This window comes from Echinops telfairi, unplaced genomic scaffold, assembly GCF_000313985.2.
Source record: "Echinops telfairi isolate 266 unplaced genomic scaffold, ASM31398v2 ScPeMD7_8;HRSCAF=38, whole genome shotgun sequence".
In the NCBI taxonomy this organism is placed as follows: domain Eukaryota; kingdom Metazoa; phylum Chordata; class Mammalia; order Afrosoricida; family Tenrecidae; genus Echinops; species Echinops telfairi.
In genome coordinates, this window is record NW_022103905.1 from 7,936,596 (window position 1) to 7,957,052 (window position 20,457).

Genomic DNA, 20,457 nt, shown 5'->3' on the forward strand with positions numbered 1-20,457 from the left:
ACCCTACCTTCAGACCCAATTTGAAGATAATCTTTCCCTCCACTGTCGTGCCCCAAGAAAATAAGGTGACTGATGACAGTTGAAATTCTAATGAGCTATAGTTTTGTTCTGGATAAGAAACCCAACCCACTGCTGTCAAGTCGATTCCTGCTCATGGTGACCCGGTGCCACAGACTAGAATTGTCCCTTAGAGTTTTAAAGCCTATAAATCTTCATTGGGTAGATGGACTCATCGTTTGCCTGCAGAGCAGAAGAAGACCCAAACAAGCTTGAGAAAACAATTGTTCTCAATTCAAAGCCACATGAGAATCCCCTGGGCTTTGTTTTCAAGTAATTGGGCCCGAACCCCACCTCAGACCAGTTGCATCAGTTTATCTTGGAGAAGGATCAGGTAATTTCTTAAAGTTCCCAAGGAGATGCTAATAAAACTCCTGGACGGAGAACCAATTAGATAAATGAACAAAAATGTTTTAGAAATTATACTGGGCTATTCCTCATTGTCTCAACACCCTGAAAAGCCTTATTTGCTTCCTGACCTAGTTCCTTTTTACCTGATTCTATGGCCCTCACCATCACTGCTGGGTCTGGGCCCAGGGGTGCAGCCACTGTGACGATCTCTTGCATTGAGGGTTTCTGTCTTTTTTTGCTGACGCTACTTTACTAAGATCTTTTTTCTTTCTTCAGCAATTGCTCCTTGGTATCTGTCCAAAGTATTCTTCTAAGGACCATTCAGGCTATACTTCCTCTAAGGAAGATTTATTTGTCCTCGCTGTCCATGATATATTGAATATCCTTTGTCAACACTTTAATTTGAATGTGTCCCGCTCCTTTGGTCTTCCTGTTTCGTTCACCAGGTGTCACGTGCATATAAGAAAATGGAAAATCTCATGACTTGGCCTTATTAAAGTGAAAGTTTTGCTATCTAAAGAGACATTTTGCGTGATGGGTACCCAGTGCCCATCTGTAGACAACTGAAGATCTCTTGCAGAGGGGTAGTGGGGAGGAGATGAGTCCCTCAGGGTTCAGTGTAGCAATAATGAAACTCACAACCTTCCTCTAGTTCTTAAACGCTTCCTCCTCCCAACTACTCATGATCCCAATTCTACCTTGGAAACCTGGGTAGACCAGAGGATGCAAAGCGGTACAGATGGGAACTGGAAACACAGGGAATCTAGGACAGATGAACCCCTCAGGGCAAGCGGTGAGAGTGGCGATACCAGGAGGGAAGGGGGAGGTAGAAAGGGGGAATCAATCACAAGGATCTACATATAACCTCCTCTCTGGGGGATGGGCAACAGAAAAGTGGGTGAGGGAGACACCGGGCAGTGTAAGGTAAGATAAAATAATAATTTATAAATTATTACGGGTTCATGAGGGAGGGGGGAGTGGGGAGGGAGGGGGAGAGGAAAAAGGAAAATGAGGAGCTGATTGCAGGAACCCAAGCAGAAAGCGAATTTTGAGAATGATGAGGGCAACAAATGTATAGGTGTGCTTTACACAATGGATGGATGTATGGATTGTGATAAGTGTTGTATGAGCCCCAATAAAATGATTTTTTAAAAATGCCTTTTTAAGAAAACCCACTATATAACAACCCCCCAAATATAGAGGTATACATAAATAGCCAATAAAGGAATTAAAAGAGAAGATTCAATCTATTTGATTAAATAAAGCAAGTTAGGAAAGGAGACTAGAAAAACAAGAAAGAAATAATTAAAAATCATGATGGCAACAAATGTACTTGACACAATGGATGGATGGATGGAGTGTGATAAGAATTGTACGAGCCCCAATAAAATGATTAAAAAAAGAAATAATTAAAAATAAATAGGAATATGGCATGATACACGAAATCATACCAACCATTACATTAATGATAAATGAAATAAGTGTTCAAATTCACATAAAATTCTGACTGGTTTAAAGAAAAAAGACCCAACTAAGTATACTTACAACATAGAAGCAACAATCAGGTTGTAAGGAAAATGATGGGAAAGGAAGAGTAACAAAGCTGAAATTGCCATCATATCAGATCAAACAGAACTCAAAAAGGAATTACCAGAGGCGGAAAGGAACATTTTATAATGATTACGGAAAAATACAAAAAGTGTGTGAAAGTCCAATAATCTGAGCGTCATGTCCCCTGCCCGAGATTCTGACTTACTGGTCAGAAATGTAGCCTAAGCATCAGACCCATGTTCAATACTGCAGCATACGAGGCAGCAGAAAAAAGAGGGAAATAAACTTGTCTTATGAAACTTGTTCCACCTCTGTCTGTCAGTTTGTCATCCTGTGGTGGCTTGCATGCTGCTGCGATGCTAGAAACTATGTCACCAATATTTTAAATACCAGCAGGGCCACCCACGGCGAACAGGTTTCAGTGTGCTTCCAGACAAAGAACAGACTGCAGAGAAGAAACAGGCTGTCCACTTCTGAGGCTCCTGTCACAGAAAATATGATGAATAGCACTGAGATATTGCCAGTTTTGTGCCAGGATGAACTCCTCACGTTGACCGGCACTCAGAATAAGATGAAGAAGAGCTTTCTCCTCAAACAAAAGTCCACCACCATGACGTGGATGCAGCAGAGGTTTTAGAACTTTTATTTGCTAATGGAGCATGACTCAAAATGAGAACAGCTGAAAACATCCATTAATAATAAGAACATGGAATATATCAAGTATGAATTAAGGAAAATTGGAAGTCATCAAAAATGAAGTGGGACGTGTAAAATTCAATCCTAAGCCATTAGTGAGCTGCAACAGACTGGCGTTGTCCGTTTTAAATCTGACAGTCATATGGTTTACGATGCTGGGGATACAAAAAAATCAAGAGGGATGGTGTCACATTCATTGTCAAAAAGAACATTTCAAGATCTATTTAAAGTACAATGGTGTCTGTGATGGGATAATATCTATAAACCTACAAAGAGCCTCAGTTAATACAAATATGTATTCAAATTTATGGACCAACCACTGAAGTTAGTGATGAAGAGGTTGAAGAATTATACCAACTTCTTCAGTCTGAAATTGATCAAACATAAAATCAAGATATGGTCATAATTATTGGCATTTGGAATTCAAAAGATGGAAACAAAAAGGAAGGCATAATGGTCTTGGTGATAGAAATAAAGCTGGAGATTACAAGACAGAATATTGTAAGAATAAAGACTTCATCGTTGTAAATACCTTTTTTCCAACAACATGAATGTGACTTTACACGTGGAACTCGCCAGATGGAATATACAGAATATACATGGGTGGGAAGAGGTGAAAGAGAAGCTCAATATTAGCAGACAAATGAGGCTTGGAAAAGTTCATCAATTACTCATATGTAAATGCAGGTAGAAATGGAACAAAATTTAAACAAGTCCATCCACAACAGACAAAATATTACTTTGAATATATCCTATCTGAATTTGAAGAACATGTCAAGGATAGATTTAATGCATTGAACACTAATACAGAAGAACTGACTAACTGTGGAATGGCATCAAGAACATTACATAGGCAGAAAGCAAAACTCATTCAAAAGACAACCAAGAAAAAACATATCGAAGTGGATGTCAGAAGAGACTAATGCTTGCTCTTGAATGTAGAGTAACTAAAGCAAATGGAAGAAACTATGAAGTAAAAAAGATGAATAGAAAGTGAAAAATGTAGCCCCAAAAGACAAAAACCTATTATAACAAAATGTTCAAAGACTTGGAGTCAGAAAGCCTAAAGGAAGAAGATGCTCTGCATACTTCAAGCTAAAAGAACTGAAGGAAAATTCAATCCTGGGGGAGTGGTGATGAGGAATTGTACAGGAAAAATATTTCATGTTTCACAACATTCAACCATTTCAAGAGGAAGCTCATGAGCAAGGACCGATGGTATTTAAGGATTCCAGTTAACTCCTTCTATCCACAATTGAGAGATAGAACGGAAGTGCTTACTAAACAGAGTGCATTAGAGAGTTGAGTATAGAAAATCAAAGGCATAAATTTGACCCAAACAGTTAAAACTTTGTCAGCAGACCCCGCCTTTGATGCAGGCTGGACCTGATCTGGTTGCCAACATTTTCTGTATTTTTGGTTTGTACTGTTTTGGTTGGTGTTTCTTTGTACATATTAGGGGGTATATCTCAGAGGAGTTAGGTCTTTGGGACCTTCTTGAAGTTGCGTTCTATGTTTTTCCCCCATTTATCTGTATATGAAACCCAGGATTGATGAGCCTATAGAGATAGCAAATAGAATAAGGGGTTGGGGGGGGGTGTATAGTGGTGGTGGCAGGAGGGAGGGGAGATGATATCAAGGAATCAATGTAGATAAGAAATGTCTGGAAACTGATTGTGGTAGCAACTGTACAATTCTGCTGGATATGACTGTACTATGGAATGGTATGATAGATATATTAATTCCCAATTAATAATTTAAAAATTGAACTCCAAGCCACACTGAAGAAGTTAGCCAAAAACAAGGCACCAGGAATTGATGGAATACCTATTGAAATGTTTCAACAAGCTGATGATGTGCTGGAAATACTTGTTTATGCCAAGAAATCTGGAAGACAGTTAGGTGGTCAACTGAAGGAAAGAGAACAATCTTTGTGCCTATTCCAAAGAAAGGTGGCCTTCAGTGAAGACTGCCATGATGATGTGGACGAAAAAAATCTTTTGGAATCTTTATTTGCTGATCAGGCACTACTCAAAATAAGACAAAAATAGCTGCAAACATCAATGAATAATCCAAACGTAGAATGTGGTAAATACCAAACACCACTATTATCACATGCAAGTAAAATGTCACTGAAGACAATTCAATAATTATTGCAGCTGGCAACCAACTGGGAACTGCTGGAAATTCAAGTTGGATGTTTACTTGTGTTTTTTTTTTTTTATGACGGAAAGGCAGTCAACTGTGTGGATCACAACTATGGCTAACATTGAGAAGAATGGAAATTGCAGAACACTTTATTGTGCTCATGTGGAACCTGCACACGGACCAAGAGGCATCTGTTTAAACAAACCATCCTGCATGGTTTAAACTTAGGAAAGGTGTGTGTCATGGTTGTGTTCACTCACTGTACTTAATCTATCTGCTGGACAAATAACCAAAGGTAGATTATAGGAAGAAGAATGCGGCATCAGGATTGGAGGAAGGCTTATTACCAACCTGAGCTATCCAGAAGACTCAGTTTTCCTTGCGGAAAGTGAGGATGACGATCCAGGACTGCAGCCCTTTGTATGGATTGCAACTCAAAGTGAAGACAAACACAATCCTCATAACTTGATCTGCCTAACATGATGTTAGGCAGAGAAGAGAATGAAGGTGTCCAGGATTTCATTTTGCTTGGATTTGCAGTCAATGTTCATGGGAGCAGCAAGCAAGGCATCAAGCAATATATTGCATGGAGTAAATCTGCTGCACAAGACCTCTTTAAAGTGTTGAAAAGGAAGGATTTCCTTTTTAAAGACTACTGTGTGTCTGACCCAAGCCATGGTATTTACTTCAATCACCTCATGCATGTGAAAGTTAGATATTAAATAAAGTAGACCAAAGAAGAATTGATGCATTTGAATTATGATGTAAGGGGAAACTTTTGAAAGTACCATGGACTGCCAGAAGGACAAACCAATCTGTCTTGGAGGAAGTACAGCTAGAATGCTCCTTAGGAGCAAGAATGGTGAGACTATCTCATATACTTTGGACACCTTGTCAGGTGAGACGAGCCTCTGGAAAAGGACTAGGTTTAGTAAAGTAGAAGGCAGCAAAAAAGAGGAAGAGAGCCAAGGAATCTTGCACAGTGGCTGCAGCAATGAGCTTACACCCAGTGAAGAGTTTGAGGCTGGCTCAAGACAGGGCAGTGTTTTCTCTGTGGGGTGCTGTGAGTTGGGCTCAACGCCACGGCACCTAACAACCATGACAGTCACCTGAAGCTCAGCAATGGAGAGCAACCAACACGTTTGGTCCTGGTGGATGAATTTGGCACATAGCTAAAGGCAACTGAAGATAATAAAAAACATTTCCAAATAAAATGTTTTTTCAAATAATCTACGAGTTGATTATTTGATGTGAGGAGTGAATTTTACAAAGCGATAAAACATACTATTGGAATACAATTCTTTACAACAAAATGATTTCCAAATACGTAGATTTAAAAAGTTAAATAAAACATGGGAATAAAAATAACTGGGAAAAATATAGGTAGATATTTTTATAATCTTACATTAAGAAAACATAAATTTACTAAGCAAATTCTAAGTTTTATCAAAATGAAACACATGATTAACATTAGCAATGAGCTAAAAATGAGAAAAATCAGGTAAAAATAAGAAAAAACATACTATACCAAAAGAGTTAAAATTTCCTAAAAATAAAATTTAAAAATATCACAGACAAATGGGAAAAGGATTTGAGTACATGACATTTTTTATAATAAAAAACTAAATATAAAGCAATGTTCAAACTACTCTGGTACTGATCTAAAAATAAAATGGTAACATCCTTGTGGTAGTTATGTAATCTGGTGTCAATTTGAGACTTGAGAGGATTAAGAGTGAAGGGGTGGAGTCTAGTCTGTCAACTGGATCATAGCCAATGAGGCCTCTGTATGGGCATGGCTTTCTCCTGAGAATTCTGGGAAATCTGGTTTTTCCTCCTTGGAGTGGGAGAGAGTCTCAAGACACTTCCTTGGAGACTCTCTACTGACAAGGCTGACTCCCTGCGAGACATCCCTGAGGAGAAGCCACATGGACCTACCCTGATGCAGCCAGAACCCTGGACCTGGAGAAGCCACGGGGAAACCCCTGCCAGCGCTGAGATGCTCACAATGCCACTCTACCCAAAGACTTTCTACCCACTGTGATCGTCCTGCATTCAGTGTCATTGCATATGTTTTGTGAGTCTGAAGATGACTTTATAGATCGGTAATAGACTTATAGACTAATATTGGACTTATGGACTTGATCTGGACTGGGCTGGGAAGTTTTCTCAATGTTCAATTGCTCTTGTATATAAAGCTCTTTCTTATAGACATGTGTGTATCTATGAATTTGTTTCTCTAGTCTACCCAGATCAACACAATCCTCTACTGAAGAACATTCTGATGTAATAAATAACCTAATATACATGATTTAGCTATCGATTCCATCCTGCAGTTCACGGCAACTTTACTTACTCGCCATTATGCGTTCCTGACTGCTCGTAATCCTTTCCCGTACAGATTTTTCCTGGGTTTTCACGCTACCATGTATAGTTGTTGTTGTGAGTCTTTTCAGTTTCCATTTTTTCCAGAATCCTTTTTGAGGTTTTAAACCTATTGACATAAAATGTACAGTTAGTAAAAGAAATGACTATTTTGAAAATGTTTTTGTCCAATAATTTTTATTGCTCGTATTCATTTTTACTTAACAAAAGTACTGTGAGTATTGTCAGCCTAAAGTTTCAAAGAGGGGAACTTTGATACAGAGATCTTGATGTCTTGTCCTGCAAAACAATGGCCCAGAAAATAGCTAACACTCGATAGCGTCTCTGACTCATAATTTCAGGTACTTTTATAATTATGGCCAGAAAATCTCAGTTCAAGACAAAGTTATGGTTTATCAAAAAGAAATACCCAAAATACCAAACTCACTGCCCTTGAGTCAATGCTACCTCATAGTGAACCCCTGTGGTTTTTCAAAACTGTAACTGTTTACCAAAGTAGAAAGCCCAGTCTTTCTCCTGCAGGTGTTGGTGGCTTTGAACTGCTGATTATGAGGATCGCAACCCAACACGTAACCACTACACCACCAGGGCTCTTAAGCCAAGTTTATAAATGGACATAGAGGTAGTTAAATGCAAAAACTAGAACAGGATTGAACTACCTCACAACAGCAAATCCATACACTAGAATATGAAGCAGATATTAAAAACGATCTTTTAAGTATTTATTTACATAGAAAGACACCTATGTGAAGAATTTTATTTTGTGTGTATGGTTTTATTGTGTATATGTATAGCTATTGCCTAAATAATAACATGGCTGTCTATGAATGTAGGTGGTTATTGCTTTTTAGAAGGATATTTATAAATAAATTATAGTACTTTTCATTGATTGAATTGTGTCATCCCCAAATATGGGCCGACCAAGCAAAGCTATGATTCCCAGTATTGTGTGGTTGTCCTCCAGTTTGTGATCTGCTTTCCTTTGCCATGTGTTGCCAATTCGAACCTCGTATGCTAATGAGACAAGATCCCCCACACACACCCCACCCCGCCGGTGTCTTGAGTCACAGCCTTACAAGAGTGTGATCCAAGTCATTCCCACATTCAAGTTACACCTTACTCAGGTTGCATCCTTGTTGGACTAACACCTTTCATCGCACAAGAAATAAAGAACAGAGAAGTGAGCAGAGAGGAGAAGGACCTCACACAACCATACCAAATCCACTGCCACTGAGTCAATTCCAGTGCACAGTGACCCTACAGAACAGGATAGAACAGCTTTACAGGGGTTCTAAGACTATAAATCTCGATGATAACAGACCGTCTCAACTTTTTCCTGGAGAGCAGCTGGCGGGTTTGAGCCAACGAACCTGCTGTACCATTAGACATCCATGCTACCAAGAAATAAGAGCCAGGAGCAGAGCATGTCCTTTGGAATCCCTGGGCTGAGAATCTCTTATACCCAGCGGGAAGATTGACCCCAAGACACAAAGAGATTGATCTCCAAGAAATGGTGAGCCTACAGATGTAGAAAGGAGACAAGGAAATTCTCCTAGCTATTGCCCAGAATCTGACTTCTAGCCTCCTAGAAGAAAAGTGAGAAGATAAATTTGCCGTTGTTAAAGCCATTCCCTTGTAGCAGTTTGGTTAGAGGAAACAAGATAATATACAAAAATTAATAAAAGTAAATTTAATTTTAAAAAGAAGTCACTACTTTTAAGATGTGTATGATTAGACTAAACCAGGCAGCAATAAAGATGAAAGTAACATAAATTCCTTTGTTTATGTCATAGGGTTCTTCTGAAGATTAAGATAATGTATGTTAAAGGGTTCAATAAATGGTAGTGTACTTTTGAGCTAATATTATCACATAACTATAACTATACATACATATATTCATAAATTTAACTCATTTTCTCAGTAGTGTGTTCATTCAATGGTGATTATTTTGTATTTGGGACTATCAAATTTGAATTTTTAGATACAGATAATCAACAGAAAAAAATATGCAGAAGCCTTCAGTTGGATTCTTCTGCGTGCTTCAGTTACATAATCCTTACATTTTGGAATAGATCCTATTTGACCCTTTCATATAAAGAGAAATAGCATCACTTCATTCCACAAACACTCCCTATGTATTTTGTGCTACACATAAGGGACCATACATTCAATTCAACACAGTCCCTTCCTACTCTAGAGGCAGATGTGAAACCATTTGTCCTAGTGCCTGGGCCACAGTAAGTACAAGTTACACTCCCTGCTGGTACTTCTCCAACTAATGGCTGAGCTTTGACTACATTACAATATTAACCACAAATAAAAAAATTAACTAGGTACTAAACATTGACCCATTCCAAAGAATGGCATTAACACAAGCCACAACTTTCAAATGAAGTATGTTCTATATTTTCAGTTTTCAAAGTTTTTATAAAACTTGGAAGGACATAGTCACAGTTTTCCTAAGAATTTTTTTTTAATGATACAAAGGTAAAGAAATGGCATACATAAAGAAGATTACAACTCCACATCCGCCTAAGGTCAATTGCCACAATGCAAAGGTCAGGCATGCCTCAACCCTTGCACCTTCTTTATGCTATTCTAACACCAATCATCCTTCCTAAAATACCTTTCTCTGCTGTGCTCAATAATTCATTGCAATTATCACACAGAACGCACAGACAATACCCATAAAAGGGGGCTTATTTGGGTAGCTAACAGGTTACAAAATGTTAGGGATACAATTCTTTTGTCTGCAATGTCTCTTCTCAACCATGCTAGCGGACATAGCTCTCTGGCCCTTGACCTCTGTAGTAGTTAGATAATTTGATGTCAATTTGAAGATGTTTAAAAGTGTAGGGTGGAATCCCACTGTCAATCAGATCATAGCCTTATGCTGTCTCCTCGACAGTGTGGCCTTCTTATAAGGAAGATCCTGACAACCCCCCTTTCTCTGCCCCTTTGCCTTCCTGCGTGCTGAGACTCTGTCACTGAGCCTGAGAGCTGCCAGAGACTGCCATGTTTCCACTGACCTTGGATCAACACAACTATAACCATGGGTCTGAGCTCTTCTTGCATTCTGCATCCCTGCATGTGGCTACATGAATCTGAAGAGGGACTATGGGCTAATACCAGATTTAGATTTAAGTTAGACTAGGCCTAGAGGCTTTCATGATATAAAATTACTTCTTGATATAAAGCTCTTTCTCATACATGTATGTCACTGGTTTTGTTTCTCTAGTCAATTTGGCCTCACATTGTTTCTCAGCCACATAATCTCTTGGTCTCTGCCTTGTTACGTGGGCCAGGAAGCTCACTACACTGCCTCGTGGTCCCCATAAGTTTCCTCTGTCCTGTCTCATGGTCTCAATGCTTCAGCTTCCTCATGCACTTCAGCCAGAAACCTCACACAAACTCGGTGACGGCTCTTCTTTCTTAATAGTCATGGACTTCTCTTGCTTCCTGCTGTTGAGATGGCTCACTTATAGACAAAGTGGGGTAGCAAAACGGACCAATCTCCTATTAGTGTTTTACACACTGTTTGCATGGTTCTGTCCAATCATTTGGTGGGAGTTACAAAGACATAGTAGAGCCATCGTAAGTAATTTCACCTCGCCACAAGGAGTTAGAAGCAAATGGTAATTAATGGAATTAAACTATATAATTATCTTTGAAATTACCCGGTAAATCATATAAAATTTAAAATTTTTATCATTTTATTAAAGTTATACACATATGTAAAAAGTCAAATATTATAAAACTCATGTATCTTCAACACTATATACTGCTTCCCAGAAACAACCAGCTTATTTCATAGCCATATCTTCCCCCTCCCTAAAGGGGTGGTATTGCAACTTCTTTATATTTCAATTTCAGGCAGTGTCTACTGGCATTGCACGATGGAAGACACTGTTTCAGCCCTCTTTTGTACTCTATCACTGTCATAACAAACTACATTTCTATCCATGTAATCTTAAAAGTGTTAAGGTAAAAGCTTCACTGGATGCATTCCATTACTCACATTATATCATTATTCATATTTGCATGTGGAGTAGCACATTCTGTTTACAGTTAAGCTGTGTGATAGACATTACTTTCTTTAGAAAATTTGTCTCCAAAATGAGTAACTGTCTGATTTTCTGTAAATGTATAATTCAGCTCCAAATTCCTCTCCACCTCCCAATTGTCTAAATTGCTTTTGAATATATTCAAATGCTCTAGACATTCTTTCAATTTAATATTCTTGAAGGCATATCTCTCACAGTCTTCTTATGTGCTTCAATATGAACACATTTCTAATTAGGCTTGAGTAATACCTGTTGTCTTGGGAACTCTCTTCCCTATTTGGGGGAATTCAGTTTTTCCTTCTGCTACAACCTTGATTTCTTGGGTCTCATCTTGTCCTTTTCCTTAAATTACTCTTTATTTTGTTGTTGTATCTCTTCCAATACCTCCATAAGAAAGAATATATGCAAGGTAGCTTTTTTCTGACTTGTATCTATAAAAATATCTGTGGTTTCAGGTTCTTAGTCATATTTTAAGGACATTGTTCCTTTGTCTTTTAGCTTTCAGAGATAACGGTGAGAAGGCGGACACCGTCATGTTTCTGTATCCTTCTGCTCTATGAAAACTTTTAATATTTTCTCTTTGTTTATAGGATTCTGAGATTTCGCAATAATGTACTCTTATGTGGCTATATCTTGATACTTACTCTAAAACACCAGATAATCCCTTTAACTTTAGAAACTCAAGTCTTTCAATCCTCGAGAATTCCTTTTTTTAAAAATTATTTCCATCTCTCATTTTCCTCTAGCCTCTCTTTTTGTACATCATAGAGAGAATATAGGCATAAAAAATCAGAAGGATGGAGGGTATTTCTTCTTTATTGAAAAGAATACTTAGATCATGAACCTTCATCCTTTAATATTTTATAAAATTATACATTCAGGGCCACCAATAACCCTCTCCAAATAACCCAACCTAACCTAATATATATCTTATATATTTTTTTATGTTAGTGGGGTGTTTTGCCAGTTCAAAATTGGCAAAACAAAATTAGTTTTTAATTTCCTTTATGTTTTCTTCATTGATCACTGGGTTGACTATATGAAGAAGGGACAATATTGCTACAAAATCACAGAGACTTTTATTAAAATTACCCAAAAGTGAAGCTATTCTTTCTTGACATATCCTCTTTCTATACATGTCTGAAGGTGTGTCTTCAACACTTTAACCCTTCCCTGTAGAATTCTGCAATCTTCCATTTATGCTATGTCAAATGTCAGTTTTAACATTCTTGAGAGACTCGACTCCTCTCCCTTTTCAATGATCTTTGAGTTTGGGGGATGGAAAGAACTCAGAAGTAGCAAGATTGGAGTTTAAGATGGGTAGGGTAAAGTTCCCCAATGAAATTCGCACAGTATATCCCTTGATGCCCTCAAATAATGGGCACCTGTGTTTTCATGATGGAAAGGCTCATCGGCACACCTTTCCTGGCCATTTTTTACCAAAGCAATTTTTAATTTTCTTAAAACTTCTTTATAATTAGCCCTCATGTGTCCTCTGAGAAAATCTATCAAGATTATCTCTTTGCAATCCTCCAATCAACAGTCACTATACCCTGAACTGACCTCTCTGTCATGAATTTAACTGGTCCAGCAGATCTCTCAGAAGGCATTGTTTGAATTGGTCCTTTTGTGAGGGCATCATACTAAGACTAAGACAAATGTATTGCATTTTATATTTAGTAATAAATGTATTACAAAGGCAAATGAGAGAACTTGTCTGCAGCACTCCAACAATCACAGACACATTTTAAACATGTCTTATTTATAATAAACCCATGTGTATTAGTCTGGGTAGACTAGAGAAACAAATCCATAGACACACATATGTGTATAAGAAAGAGATTTACACACAAGAGCAATTGAACGATGAGAAAACATCCCAGCCTAGTCCAGATCAAGTCCCTAAGTCCAATGTTAGCCCATATGTCCAATACCAATCTATAAGTCCTCTTCAGACTCATGAAGCTCATGCAATGACACCGAATGTAGAAGATCACAGGCCAGTGGGTAGAAAGTCTTTGGATCCAGTGTCATTGGAAACATCTCAGCGCTGGCAGGGGACTCTGCATGGCTTCTCCAGCACCCAGGGCTGCATCAGGGTGGGTCCATGTGTCTTCTCAGCTGCTATGTCTCCCAGGGTCTGAACAGAGTCTCCCACTTCCAAGGAGGAAATACCGGAATTCCCAGAATCTTTAGGGGAAGGCTATGCCCACACAGAAGCCTCATTGACTGATTGACAGGCTAGACTCCACCCCTACACGCCTACTCCTTAAATTGACAATTATATAACTACCACACCATGTATGTGTGAACTGGAACTCCAGTAGCAATACTTTTTGATTTACCCTGGTATTTCTTATTTTCCAAATATGTGAATCATTTTCTATTTTATTTGTTTATTGGCTTTTGTCATGGCTTATAACTCATTGTATTGTGCTCTCATTGTATTGTGCTCTATATGATTTAAATCTTCTGAAATGTGGGTAGATTTTATTTTTGGCTGACTAAATGGAAACATTTTGGAACTATTTGATGTGTGCTTCAAATGAATATGTATTTTTATTGGTGGTGTTTTTTACCTATTCCCTACTTTATTTTTGTTAACCATATTTAATTCTAATTCTAGTCTCTTCTTGAGCTTTTTGTTTATTTTCCTTTTTTGCTCTGTCAATTATTCAGCAAGTAGTCTCAGTCTTCCTGAATTATTGTAGTTATTTCAGAAATTATAAATTCAATACCAGATTCTATACATTCTTTCTGATGAAGTACCTGTTCAAATATGTTTTCCTTTTTTATTGGGATGATTATTTTCTTCTGACTGAAGTTTGAGCTCATATATTCTGGATACAAATACTTTAGAATACTTGTAAATATTTTCTTCCTGTCTGTGGCTAATTATTCTTTAAATAGTCTTCTGAGGAGTAGAATTTGCTTATTTTGATGAAGCACAATTTATCAAGACTTTTCTTTTAGGCATTATGCTCCCAGTGAGATGCTCTGAGAAATATTGCCTACCCTAAGGTCCCCAAAATTTCTTTCAATATTTTCTTACAGAAACTTTGTAGTTTTAGATTTTATACTTAGAACCATGAGCCATTTCAGTTATGTGTGCATATGACTATGGATAAAGGTTTATGAGTAGTTTTTAAACATCGATCTGTAGTTGTTCCAAGACAATTAAAAGCAATAATAATCCTGTCTCTATTTTGGAAAATTTTGGCAACTGTGTCTTCAACTTTACCCTCTGCCCTCTACTTTCTTTTTCTTCTTTTAGGTCCAATGACACATATGTCTGTGAAACTGTTAGGTGTTGTCCCACAGCTCCCAAATGCCCCGTGCCTGTGTGCTTCCATTTAAATATTTGTATTCATGTATATATAAGTCAATGTATTCTTTCTTTCATTGTGTGAAGCCTATTTGGTGAGCTTACAAAACATTATTTTTTAAAATACCTGTTTAGGATCTTTTACATTTAAAAATTAATGGAACATTAGTAAAAATACAATGAAGGCAAGTTTTCTTTTAATTCTTATAAAAATACACAAACTATATTACTAAAATTATAAGACTTGCAAGGTGGACATAAAGATTTAAGAAAATGAAGAGAATTTTTCAATTTGTATTTCTAAAAAATTGAACATTCATTAAATATAAGTAAAAAATGCTTACTACCAAATCATTGGAAGTTTTACTAAATAAAAATATCAAAATGTTTATAAAGTTAAGCCCAGTTTGCTTAGTGGGGTTTCTAAACCATATCCTTCTGATGTGTCTGTCCTATGAAAGAGGTTTTGTACTAGAAAGGACAGAATCTCAATTCATAGCACCTGGCCTGGATCACCAAGGACTGAAGAGAACTCAGTTAAAAGTGCTCGATTAGGACTATAGTATTGGGCATATTCTCCCAGTGCGGTGGTCTATAAGAGTAATGTTATGCTTTTCCCCCAATGTCAGGTTGTCCCACCTGGTTTCCCCCATCACCAGTGTGGAATCACCTTCTCGGAGACATGTCTCCGCATTGTGGCAGTTTCATAATCCCCCGTCAACTTGCAAAGGGGCAGAGTCTAGTCTGTCAATCAGGTCGCAGCATGATGACCTCATTTGGAGGCACTATACAGATAAGCAGCTGACTAGAGGCCAGATAGACAAAGTCTCCCTGCAAGACATTCCTGATGACAAACCACATGGAGCCACACTGATAGAGCCAGAGCCCTGGCGTTGGAGCAGCCATGTAGAGACCCACACCAGCAATGAGATGCTTCCACCGCCATTGGATCTGCAAGACTTTCCACCACTGGCCTGTGGTCTTCCTGCATTTGGTGTCATTGCATGGCTGTATGAGTCTAAAGAGGAATTTATGGACACGTATTGACATGCAGGGTAACAGTGGACTTATGGAGTTGATTTGGACTGGGTTGGGATGTTTTCTTAATGCTTTTTGATATAAAGTTCTTTCTTACATATATATGAGTGTCTATAAATTTTTCTCTCGTCAAATAAGACTAACATACCCATCTCTAGATTTCCATTAAGGTTCCCTGAGCCCCCGTGCAGGAGCAAACTTCTGATGTGGGTTGTTGTGGAACAATGTTATCTGTCATAAGCTGATTGATCTTCTCCCTCCCCTACCATGAGAAACTGACCCCAGCTGATGTGAGGTTCTCTCTGTCAAAATGGTTTTTAAGATGTACAAAAAGGGGTTATGTATGGGGATGACATATGGACCATGAGGATTCGGCAGGCACACTGCCTCATTGCCTGGGGGACTGCTGAAGGCATTCTTTATCTCTATTCCAATGTGTTTTGCCTTCTTTGTAGAAACTGATGTTGCTAAAATTATCTGAGATTGCAAGGGACAAAACATAGCCAAAACGATATTTTAAAAGAACAAAAGAACAAAGTTGGAGGGATTGCATTCCAAATTTCAAAGGATACCATAAAGTAATCAAAACTCTCTCACTCACTGATATCTAGTCAATTCTGACTCACAGCAGCCCTACAGGACAGAGTAGAACTGCCCCTGTGGGTCTGCAGAGCTGTAAATATTTAAAGGCGCAGAAAACCTAATTTTTCTCCCATGGAGCCCCCCATGGGCTTAAATGCAGATCTTGAGGTTAGTCACCCAACATGTAATCCATTATACCACCAGCACTCCTCAAAACTATCTAGTGCTGGTGTAACGATAGACACAAAGCATAATGGAATAGAATATAAAAATAACAATAAATCCAGAAAGAAGACATACATCCATAGTCAATTGATTTCTGCCTACAGTGTTTAGTTCATACAATGGGAAAAGAATATTGTTATTGTTGTTATATGCCATCAAGCTGATTCCCACTCATAGCAAGCCCATGCACAACAAAGTGAAACACTGCCGGTCCTTCCCCGTCCTCACAAGGGTTATGTTTGAGCCCACTGTGGCAGCCCCTGTGGCAGTATCTTCAGTAAATGGTGGCCAATGGGATCTACAGCTGCAAAAGAATTAACTTGGACCCATACCGCTCAACAAATATGAAATTAAGCCTAGTCTGGAGCATAGTTTTCTGCTTTACATCACACTTTTTCTCACAGTGTCTTCTTTATGAATGCTGGGCTTATCCATTTTTGTTTGTTATGTCTGAATTAGTTGTTTTTTTGTGTATATGCTAGTCTTGGTGTGTGTGTGTGTGTGTGTGTGTGTGTGTGTGTGTTTGAGAGAGAGAGAGAAAGGGATGTTCTCTCATGGTTGTTTTCTAGTCTTTGTCCTTCAAAGCCTCCTGCTTTAAAATGTGCACTATTTTATTATAGAAATGGTTTGGCTATTAAGAATTGACACAGAATATTCCAAAGCCAACATTTATACTAAAGGATTTAGATGAAGAACTACTTAAAATACCCAATAGCCTCTGGGATCATGCTAATATAATTATTTTTATTGGTAGGTGTCATTGAGTCATCTCTGACAGTGCTTGGCTCTGCACCATCCTTACAATTGTCATTATATTTGAGCTAATATAATATTCTTAGAAAAATTGTTGGGTAGGCCATGCCATGAACAAGAAACTTATATAACTTAGTAAACTTAGTCTAACTTATCATTATACTCTATTTGTTTTTTTTTCAACATTTTTATTGACACACAATTTAAATATCATACAATTGTTCAGTCTATCAAGGGTACAACCAGCACCACATCTATCTTAGAGCATCCTCCCTGCCCCTCCTGGTTAAATTGCCTTAAAATGAGTTGTGGGATCAGGATCAGTTCTAGTACTCCTCCCCTCTTGCCTTTGCTATTTACTCCGAAATCCCCTTTCCCTCCCTATTGGCCAACACCCATCCATGCATTCTCATTTTGCTTTCAAGTTAAACCTAAGTATAAATTTCTCAAGAAGGCTTGGTAGTAGTATGGTTAAATGCTCAGCTGCTAAGCAAAAGGTTGGCAGTTTAAATGCCTCCCGTGGCTCCATGGGAGAAAGACCTGGTGATCAGCATTCATAAAGAAAACCTTAGGGGGCAGTACTACTCCAGCTATCCTCCAGGGTTCCAAAGAGTTGGAATTGACTCTTTAAATAAGTAAAACAGCATCTAACTCTAGCTCAATGCTATACTATAGGGTTTCATTTTCTTTCAGCCTTTCCATCTTCAACACACTTGATGATTAAAATTTTTTCCCTTTGTTTAATGATTGATTGTGTACAAGGGGGTACGGTACCCCTCCCCCCAAAATGGGAAAAAGCTCTGCCTAGCGGAGCTTTGGTAGTAGAATGCATCATTCCCAGTAATCGAGCACTGAGCAACTTGCTGAGTTAGCGCACCCAGTTGCATTCCCTGGGAAGGTTCTCTTTGGTCACAGTGAATTTTTTCATAAAAGCAGTTTTGCTCAAAACTCGTATTTTGTGATGGCTGATTTAAGAGAACAGCATGCGGCTGTGAAATTTCATTTGCTACTCTGGAAAAATGCTGCAGACACTGTAGTGATATTGAACACAGCTTTCAAGGACAGCGCTATGGGAAAAACTCAAGTGGATGAGTGGTGTTCTAATTGAAAACAAGGTGAAATGTCATTTGATGACAAACCTCATTGTGAAAGCCCATCAACTTCTCGAATGGATGAAAATGCCCACCTGTAGTGCTTTTGGAGTCCACTCCACCAGGTCAGACTGTTAATCAAGCTTTCTATTTAGAAGTTCTAAACAGATTGTGTAACCGTGTGCGATGGTGGAGGTGGGTGGGGGGAGGCTTCATTTATTGGCAGATGGGGGACTCATTTTGTCACCATGGCAATGCACCTGCTCATGCAGCCATCTCAGTGTGCCAATTTTAGGCAAAAAACCAGCATGCCTCTTTTGCTCCATATCTGACCTGACCTTGCTCCTTGCGACTTCTTTTTGTTTCTGCAAATGCAGAGGGACATGAAAGGACAGCAATTTTATGACATAAAAGAGGTGAAGAAAAAAATGACGTGCTGTCAGCCACCCAAATAGATGAATTTAAAAAATGTTTCCAAGAGTGGAATCACAGATTTGATAAATGTACTAAGTATAATGGAGCTTACTTTGAAGGTGATAGATTGTTTTGTAAAAAAAAAAAAATACATAGCTTTGAGGAAAAAAAATCTGTTTGGGGTGGGTACTCCCTTGTATACTGTGAGAAGCTCAATTAGCTCTAGAATATGCACTTAATAAGATTTGTTGTAAACACATACACATATTTATCTTAAACTAAAAATCTTCCAAATGTAGAAGATATGTATGACATGCCTTTTTTTCCTTTTGGCAATTCAGTTTCCTATAATTACAATGATTTATTTAATTTGGTTAAACTTTTTCAGAAGAAATCATTATTTTAAAACATAGACATTAACAGGGCAGCTTGTAAAGCAACATACTGACGTTCCTTCCTGTTTTAAAAAGAAAAAAACAAACCAGGCTGAATCTAAAGTTTTACGTGCCCCAAAATGACCATCAATTAAATGACATAATCATACCTGACATCCAAAGACAAATGGTATTTCCTAGATCTTCTTTAAATTCATCATTGAAGAGGTTGCTAGATTCTGGAAATGCTTCCTGAAATGTTGCATAGATAGCTTGTGCCAAACAATCAGGATACACCTACCAAAAATGGAATCGCCTTAGAATTGTTTTCTATTCTATGCAACACAATTCAGTGACCAGAAAAATGAAAGATTACTTATCATTTTAAAAATGTAATCATTTGACAAATGATTACTTATCAAAAGACATCAAAAACTGATTACTCAAAGTTTATAAAAGCCACATGCACCTCTTACAGCTTGATTCTGTTTGTTTTCTTGTTTCTCTAGCTCCATTTGAAAGATACAAGCAAAGAGATTGACAGACGAATCTTAAACTTAAATTTGATTATTTCAGTTTGCTAAATTTGCTAAATGTTTATTTCTTAGCATTTGGGAATACTTTATAATTTGGGTAAAGAATGAAGTTATAAATTAAGAAATGATTTTATTATTATCTACTAATTTCATTTAGATTTTTGATTCTTATTCCCTTTAAAAAGTAATATATATGGGCCGTTACAATTTAAGTGCATTTTTAACAATGAAAGCTTGCCTAGATGAATTATTGCACATATTATAATGCATATCATGTTATTTAAATATCAAAACCATGATCAGATATAAAAATTTTATGACACAGGCAATATATTACCCTTTAAATATATTATCATATGGTATTATTCTTATTTATGTTATCTTTAAAATATTTAAACTACTAAATTTCTCCTAGGAAGTGAGAAAGATATCAAAAATTTTTAGTCAAGTATTTTAGCAATTGATATGTCCTAAATTGTTACTCTGGATTCAGATAAATGTCTACAATCACATTCTAAGCTCTCACCAAGGTAAAGGGTTCTAATAACTGCAATCTGTGAATGCTACTTTATATGGCAAAAGGCACTTTGCAAATGTGATTAAATTAAATATTTTTCAACAAGAATGATTCTGTCTTATTTTGTGATCCCTGTAAAAGAGATCCTGTGGGAAATTTGACTACAGAAGAGAAGGCAATGTGATGACAGAAGCAGAAAGAAAGTGATGTGGCCAGAAGTCAAGAAATGCTGGCAGCACAAGAATCTGGAAGGGGCAAGAAAATATTCTCCATGGAGCCTCTTCAAGAAGAAATCAGCTTTGCTAACATCTTGATTTTTGTCCCATGAAATTTATTTTGGGGAACAACAA

The 20,457-nt window shown here is 37.7% G+C and overlaps 1 protein-coding gene across 1 annotated transcript in view; it reads right to left on the bottom strand.

The window, feature by feature from the left end:
- The window catches only part of FAM227B (family with sequence similarity 227 member B), a 210,409-nt gene that overhangs the window by 156,694 nt on the left and 33,258 nt on the right, over positions 1–20,457 (bottom strand). The window contains 2 exon segments of the mRNA XM_045286464.1: positions 7,160–7,297; positions 19,225–19,429. Of these exon segments, the coding sequence (XP_045142399.1) occupies positions 7,160–7,297; positions 19,225–19,429 (343 nt within the window).